At 40.9% G+C, this 8,127-nt stretch overlaps 1 protein-coding gene across 1 annotated transcript; it reads right to left on the bottom strand.

The window, feature by feature from the left end:
* Positions 1-341: 341 nt before the first annotated feature.
* On the bottom strand, positions 342-3,837 carry LOC104441025 (trans-resveratrol di-O-methyltransferase). The gene is made up of 2 exons (XM_010054028.3): positions 2,986-3,837; positions 342-815 (listed from the first exon to the last, which is right to left on the bottom strand). Exons 1-2 carry the CDS (start codon positions 3,772-3,774, stop codon positions 516-518), a joined length of 1,089 nt encoding a protein of 362 aa, XP_010052330.1. The 5' UTR covers positions 3,775-3,837; the 3' UTR covers positions 342-515.
* Positions 3,838-8,127: the final 4,290 nt, after the last annotated feature.

The raw sequence follows: 8,127 nt of genomic DNA, 5'->3' as shown, positions 1-8,127 counted from the left end.
TCATTATCTAAATGGGTCCAATATGAATTTGGTACAATCTGTTCTGCGTCCAGGTCATATCCTCCCTCGCATTATCTCAACGTATTGAGGTCGAGCTATGGCTTATTCAAGCCAACACATTCATTCTCCTAAAATGAACTAATATCGAAGCATAATTATAATAAGATGATGACCACTCATCGTTATTACAGCCCCCGATAAGATGAGAAAATTGAAAAAACCATTGATAAAGGGTGACCATAAAAATTATTCATTTTCACTTAGGCATGAATCTACAAATAAAGTAACGGCATAACTGATGGAGAGATGGAGGGATCGTATTTGGAAGTATTACTTGATAATTCGATAATAAAGCATGTGGACTGAAATTATTACACCAACATAAGGTCCGATGACCTATATAAGTTGTCACGTCCAATACGATCAAAACAAGGAGAGAATGCATCCAACATCGTTTAACAGCAAAAGTTAAACAAGGATTGACCCATCACAGATTGAACGAATAGAAAGATAATTTAAGGATAAACCTCAATGAGAGATCGAAGGCCCAAGTGAGAGATTATCTTGTACCCGCTAAAGCCAGCGTCGACGAACAGTTTTTCCCATTCCTTTTCGTCCCTTTCTTTCGCATCGTACGTCATCATCAACATGTCCCAGAAGAGTTGCGTTTCGGTGGATCTATGATCGTCCGGTTGATTCCCTACTACTACATCGATTATGATCACTTTTCCAATCCCGCCGCGCCCCGATACCGCTTCTTTGCTCCGTTTTAGTATGTCGATGCATTTTTCGTCGCTCCAATCGTGCAATACCCACTGCATTCGAACAATGTTTAGTTTTTTTTCAACTAATTGGAGTTCATATTCTTACAGGAGCGTTAATGTAAAAACAGAAGTAATGGCCGTATGTGAAAGTCTGTCCTTTTCACTCTTCACGTTGGTTACCAAGATTTTCACTAAAATGGAGGCGTGTCCAAGTAAAAGAGTTGTTCGTATATGCACTAATAATGTTGAAAAATCTAACCAAATTTGGTCGTTTCATCTATATCATTAATTGAACAAATTTTAGAGCCACTTTGAACTCCAATCTTCTGCGAAAATATTTTATGAAAAAACCCAAACGCATATATAGACCACACGTAACTATAAATGGACGAAATATTAAGTTATTGTAATTAAGATGATTGATAAGTAAAAGGATTGTAAAGGAATCCACAAATCTCTCCCATTTCCTTTTATGACAATTGAAATGATATTTTAATAAATGACCAAAATACTTAAATACTGTGTTTATTTTCTTTTATAAATTTAATCTTTTTTCCCACATTTTTCATCATACTTAAGACTCCGTTCGTTTCGTAGAAAATATTTTTCAAAAAAATGTTTTCTGGATTTTCTAGTGTTTGTAGACATTGGTTGGCACCGATTGTTCGACAAACATTGACGTCAATAATTTTTTAATAATTTTTCTAGAATTTTTTATTCTTTCTTTTTTCTTTTTCTTTCCTTTCACTCTCTTTTTCCCTTCTTTCTTCTTCCTTTGGGTAGTGAGGATGACCTCACTGGCCAATGGTGATGACCACACTCGCCAAGCATTGGGAGGCCAAGCCTCATCAATGACCATAGGGGGTGAGCCTTACCATTGGCCTGTGGCGACCGACGAGACGAAGAAGGAAGAAGGAAGAACGGAAGAAAGGAAAAATAAATAAATAATTGAAAATAAAATAAAATTGTCTACTTGAGCATCCATTGCCAACTTTGGCCAAATGTACTAAATTGGCATAATTGCAAAAATTTTAGGGTTGAATTAGTCACAAAAAGTTTAGAATTGAATCGACACAATTACAATAGATTTATGATTTTTTTGTTGGTAATTTTCCCATTTTATGATTTCCAGTTTAACTAGTTTATATACGACCTTTCTTCTTCTTCTTCTTCTTCTTCTTCTTTTTTCATAATTTTCCTAAAATTCTATAGGACCAAAAGAAAAGGAGACTATGTTTTTCTCCCCGGAAAAATGGAAAAGGAAAAAAAAAAACTCTCTTTAAAAATTCAAGTTTGTATAATTAGAATCAAATTAATCGGTAACGAACTGCCTATATCATTTGAGGGGTTAATTCCAAAAAACAGCACGAACTTTAGGACGATGGACAAATCTGGCCCGAACTTTTTTTGTCTCATAAAAAAGCACAAACTTTAGGTCAAGTGATAAATCTGGCTCGAACTTTTTTTTGTCACATAAAAAAGCATCAACTTTAGGTCGAGTGACAATTTTGGCCATTTTTTCTTTTTGTTTCGAAAAAAAATCACCAACTTTTACTTAAATCCTAAATCTAGCCCCCCTTAACTTAAATTCATTGATTGTTTTTATCAATAAATCCATGTGCACTTACTGGCTAACACCGTTAATTGTCTTCTTGTTTGAGCTACAGCTTGAAGAATAATGTGAAACCGTGTCATCTCATAAGTAAAAAAATCTAGCTATACTTTATCATTTTGTCGTAATATGAAGCCGTAGGTCACCGCCTGTTAAGAGAAACCACATATGAGATCCACCAATCTCATAGCTAGAACATTTTCTCCTGAAATAATGTTAACTTCAAATAGAAAGTTAATGGTAGGGGTTAGATTTTGGATAGGAGCGAAAGTTTGTAATTTTTATGAGAAAAAAAATTGGGGTCGAATTGTCACTTAACCTAGAGTTGGTGCTTTTTTTTACGAGACAAAAAAAGTTCAGCCGATTTGTCCTCGACCTAAAGTTTGTGTTTTTTAATGAGACGAAAAAAGTTTTGGCCAGATTTGTCCATCAACCTAAAGTTGATGCTTTTTTATGGAATTAGCCCGTCATTTGAGTACCTAGAGGGAAAATGAAAAACTGCTGACCTCATCAATGATAAGGTAAATTCAACTGCAACCAAGAACTACCCTATTTCATTTCCTTTTCTATGATCCCTGACCCAAACGGAGATGTAAGCTACTACTTTACCTTGAGTAAGATTGCATCCGCCGGGGGAATCTCCACAAACATGTCGCCTCCGACGAACTTCAGCCTCTCACTTCCGACCAAACCATCCACTATGTTCGGCTGATCCAGCACCGTGTACTCCAAGTTGGGGAACGCCTCCGTGATGGCCTTGCCCATCGTCCCCGACCTGCCTCCCACGTCGGTCACCGAGCTCAGCCCGACGAACGCTCCCCCGCATGTTTCCACCACTGCCTTCGCCATCAGTCTTGAGTCGTTATCCATCGCCCCGCTGAATAGGCCGTCGACCTCGGGATCGCGCCTTATGACCTCCCACGCGGGCCCTCCGTGCGCCATCTCGATCATGGTCGGGGTGACGCCTTCTCCGTCCCCCAGCCACGCGTTCAGATGCTGCCACGGACCCATGAAGAAAGGATGGAACGCGCTGAGCACGAAGGGCGCCGGGCTCAAGGGGTTGTGCTTCAGGAGGAGCCGGGACGCGGCGGTGAGCGTGTACCCGCTCCGGCGGTCCGCGTCCTCGAGGTCCCGTAGCTCGAAGTAGCCGGAGTGGACGAGGACGCGCATGATGCGGCGGAGGCCGTGAGCTTTGGCAGGAGGGATGCGGAGGGCGGAGAGGAGCTCGGGGAGGGTCATGGGTCGGCCATGGTCGTGGATGAGGTCGGGTATGCCCAGCTGAAGGGCGCACTTGAGGCACAAGGAGGTGATGTAGCTGAACAGGTGGTTCCATACGTGGGCTTGAGCTTGGAGGAGCTCGCCGGCGGTCGCGTTCCCGTCCCCATTGCCCGAATCCATATCGAAAGCACCTTACTTTCTGCAGTCGTCGAACCTCGTGCACGGGTTATATATCGGGAAACATACCAGGAAAGAGAACAGGGAAATGAGGAGGAAGACGACGGAAGTGGGACCCACGAAAGATGGGATCAACTACTTTTTTCTCGGTCAAAGGGGAGCCGATTTTTTTTTTTGGGTAGATTTGAGCCTTCTGAAGAGGCGGCCTTCTTCAGAAGGCTCAAATATCTCGTCAGAAGGCGGCCTTCTATATAGGCGGCCTATATCTCGTCAAAAAAAAAAAAAAAGGCGGCCTATATGAGGTAATGATATGACTAAACGATAGTGATGGGCCATCTACAGGCGAGAATATATACAGTCACCTGGAGAATACCTTTTTCTCTTCCGACCACTAAAATCTTTGACATGTGTCAGTCGACGTGGAATTTTGAGCTATGCAGCCAGGAAGATTGAGACTCTCTTACGGGGTGAGCGGTTCTGATTCCGGTTTGGCTCCATATGGAATCTGGAACCTATCTTCGGTATAAATTTCTCATTTTTTGGAACTTAAAACTTACTTGTCAGAATTAAGAATCTAGAACCTACTCTGTTACAGGTTTCAGGGTCGGTTTCCGATTTCAACAGGTTTTTTTTTTTTCTTCAAATTTGAACTATAACGAAGAAGGAAAGAGACAAACCAAAGCTTCTATATCAATAAATTGCCAAAAATAGTTCATAAAGAGCAGAAACATCCCAAAAAAAAAAAAAAAAGCAACGGGACAAGTGACGTTCGGCGGCGGCATCGAGGATGAGTGGCGTCGGAGCGAGAGGCGAGAGAATGAGAGATGAGAACTGAATTGTTGATTTGAGGATTTTAACTTTTAAGGAACCCTAACCGGTTCTAAAAGGGCCGGTTCCGGTTCCCATAAAAATTGGAATCGGAACCAAGAACTGCCGATTCCCAGAAAAAGGAAACGAGAACCGGAATTGGCCCCTTTAGAATCGGAACCGAACCGGAGCCTCGGGTCCGGTTCTATCCGGGAACCGCGCTAACCCCCACTCTCTTATGCTCCATAGTTAGCCACTCTCACCATTGCCATCGGTGGAGTCACCGGCACCACATCCTTAGCGTCAAAGCCTTGGCCATCAGCCGAGCCCGCTCCTTTGCGGACGCTTGTCTTGTTTTGGATCCGGAGTCGTGCTTGTCCAAAGCTGGATCCGGAGCTTGTGCCTACTCTCCTCTAGGGCCACTAGCGACAAATCCAACGACGGCAACTCATCCACAAGTAGGGCTGTCAAATGGGTAAGTCGGGTTAGATTTGGAATGGGTTGAAAATGGTCCGATTCATATTGACTCATTTAACTCATTTTGATCCATTTTCATGTAATATAAATTTGACAACCCATATCCAACCCTATCCATAGTCAATTTGACCCAACTCATATTATCAATACACATTAATATTTAACTCAATTTAGAAAAATCCACTCCCACTCATTTAAGTCACTTTAAGCTCTTCACATACACACATATATATGTATACATTTGTTACTTGAATAAAAACTTCACATCAAATTTAAAAAGTAAATTACACAATAAAAATTTTGTAAATAAAATAAAAAATTGAAAATTCTTAAATTGAAATACTTTGAAAAATTCTTGATAAGAAAATTTTGATTAATTAATAATTGACATGAAAATAATATTTGTTTATAACAAATCTTCTAGAATGCGAGAGTGCCTAATTTTTAATTGTGATTTACCAAATTAAAAATTACATTATAAAGTTTAGAATTTCTAGTTTGATATTAATTGAATTTTGATCTACACAACGTTGAGTTTCCTCTAAAAGTACTTCTCTAGTATGTATATGGATATCTATCTATCAAAAAAAAAAAAAAAATCGAATTTTTAATATTCTGAATTTATTAATATTATTTCTTTTATTTTCTTCTTCTTCTTCTTTCCCCCTTGTTCCTTTGTAGCTTGTCAGCCCAAGCTTTGTCGTGGTGGCAAGCCCAAACTTAGCCAAGGTTGGCGAGCTTGCGATTTGCCAGATCCAGTGAACCCGAGCTCTGTCACGGCTAGTGAGCTCACAGCTCGCTAGATCCAGGGGAGCCTTGGCTTTGTTGACGATTGGCGAGGCTTGAGCCTCGCCAATTTGGTGAGATCAAGCTCGCCAACACCAACAAGCTTGAGTCTCGCTAGATTGATGAGGCTTGAGCCTTGCCGGTCATTAGCGAGCCGGCGAGCTTGAGCCTCACTTGGCCGGTTGCCGGCCGTCACGATGCTGGCCATCGGCTAAAGAAGGAGGAAGAAGAAAGAAAAAAAAAAAAAATGGAATATAAAAAATAATTTTAATTTCGATTTTTATAAAACTAAAGTGAGAAGTTGAGTTGGAAATGGATTTTTAAGTTCAACTCATTTAAGATCCATTTAACAAATCTCTTAAAAAGAAAATGATCAATTTGAAAATATAAGTGATCTATAAATAATCCATTTATAATTTAAATGTCACCCATATTAGACCCCTATACCCCAAGTTTTGTGCTTTTTTTATTTTTCTTTTTGCTTGTCAAAAATGGAGGGCTAGGCCGCCGAAATCAACCCGACAAAGAGGCAGACATCCAAGAAAGAATCATTAAAAATTGCTGGGTAGTCTTTTTTTTTTGCGGGTCATTAGAGAACCCACCACCCTCTTTGCCTCTCCCTTCAAACTTTCATCTCTTTCAGCAACCCCTCTCCCTTTCAGCTCTCATTTGTTGAAGACCCTATACTCGAAAGAATCATAAAAAAAGAAAAAGAAAAATGATGATTCCCTCCCTTTCACTTTTCTTTCCAATCCCAAGCATCGACCCTGAAAAAATCGTTAAAAGAAAACTGAAAGACAAGAGAGGAGGCAGCGACCAAAAAAAAAAAAAAAGAAACACCACAGGATCGACCAAAAATTACTCCTTTTATCCACGGTCGAGTCACTCGCGGCCGGGTTGCAAAGACGACGGAGGAGGTGGCGACTGGACTGCGACGCTGGGTGGAGGGCTGGTTGTGGATGCAGGAGTAAGAGAGAAATAAGGAGGAAGACGACGGAAAGCGGGACCCACAAAAAATGGAATCGCTTTCGTAGCGTCAAATGCTGATATTCTTGACCCACGTCCGCAATTTTTTTCATCGATGGCGTTCCCATTGTTTGGCTTTCTATTGGGAAAAAAAAATTAAATTTCTATTGACCGAAATTGAAGGACCAGGATCCCCGGAGGCCAACTATATCGGAGGCAGGAAACCCTTGTGCATGCATCAAATGGATTTGGACCGGTCAAAATTCATAAATGATAAGGTGATATATGAATCCCGTACGTATTTGATTTCAAATTCTTTGAACAGTGGTATCTTTTACTTCAATATTGGGGAACCACTTTGTCTTCTTCTTTTTAATTTCTTTAGTAAAAAAGAACTATTTTCGTAGCGTCAGAATCAAGGCATGTTCAATGGTGATTACATAAGATATAACATGATCAAACATATGTGATATGTCGTGTATGAATGAGAGAATATTTAGTGGTTCACGTTTATTGTATGTTGATATAATATAAATTTTTTTTTTCTCCCAACCACAGATCTCGTTAGATGTGTGCTGATGTGGAAATATATGAAAAAAGAAAGCAAAAATTATATGCTCGGCCATGGAAAATTCGCTTCACTGGAGTTGCCCCCACCATCCCTACCTCCTTATTGTCAAAAGCAAGCGCCGTCGCTTACTGCGTCAGTGGTGGCCAGTTCTGGATCCAGAGTCGTGCTCGTCCGAAGCCGGATCCGGATGCTGTGCCTACTCCTCCATGGCCACGGGCGAAGGATCCAACCACCGCAGCTTTTTTTCTCTTATTTATTTCACCTCTCATCTGTAGAAGCCTATACTGAGAAAGAATAATAATGATGATGATGATGATGATGATGATGATGATACTCTCCTTTCACTTTTCCTCTAATCCCAAGCATCGACCCCGTAAAAATCGTTAAAAAAAGAAAAGAAAAACTTAAAAGAGTACTGAAAGACAAGGGAGGTGGCGGCGACCAGAAGAAAAGGAACACCAGAAGATCAACCGAAAATTTGCTCCTTTTGTCCATGGACGAGTCGCTCGCGGCCGGGTGGCGAAGATGACGGAGGAGGTGGCGACTGGACACAGTAGCGCTCGGCTTGGACCACGACCCTGGCGATGACGAGGGTAGCGGAGGTTGGCTGTTTGTTGATGGAGTAAGAGAGAAATGGAAGGTTATCAATTTTTATTCCACTAGTTTACTGTTGTGGATCAAGGAGAGTATGGTCCAGGTGAGTGATTTTCATCGTAAAATCGAGAACTGCGTCATTAAAGGTCAGTTCT

Source organism: Eucalyptus grandis, chromosome 1, assembly GCF_016545825.1.
Source record: "Eucalyptus grandis isolate ANBG69807.140 chromosome 1, ASM1654582v1, whole genome shotgun sequence".
NCBI lineage: Eukaryota > Viridiplantae > Streptophyta > Magnoliopsida > Myrtales > Myrtaceae > Eucalyptus > Eucalyptus grandis.
The sequence above is the reverse complement of the archived record's forward strand: the minus strand, read 5'-3'. Positions and strand labels throughout refer to the sequence as shown.

What these genes read in the sequence shown, in the direction of transcription:
- LOC104441025 (XM_010054028.3), bottom strand. Translation starts at nt 3,774, where the DNA reads ATGGATTCGGGCAATGGGGACGGGAACGCGACCGCCGGCGAGCTCCTC. An exon ending in CGGATGCAATCTTACTCAAG is followed by an intron (nt 816 to 2,985) that starts GTAAAGTAGTAG and finishes GTTCGAATGCAG; the next exon opens with TGGGTATTGCACGATTGGAG.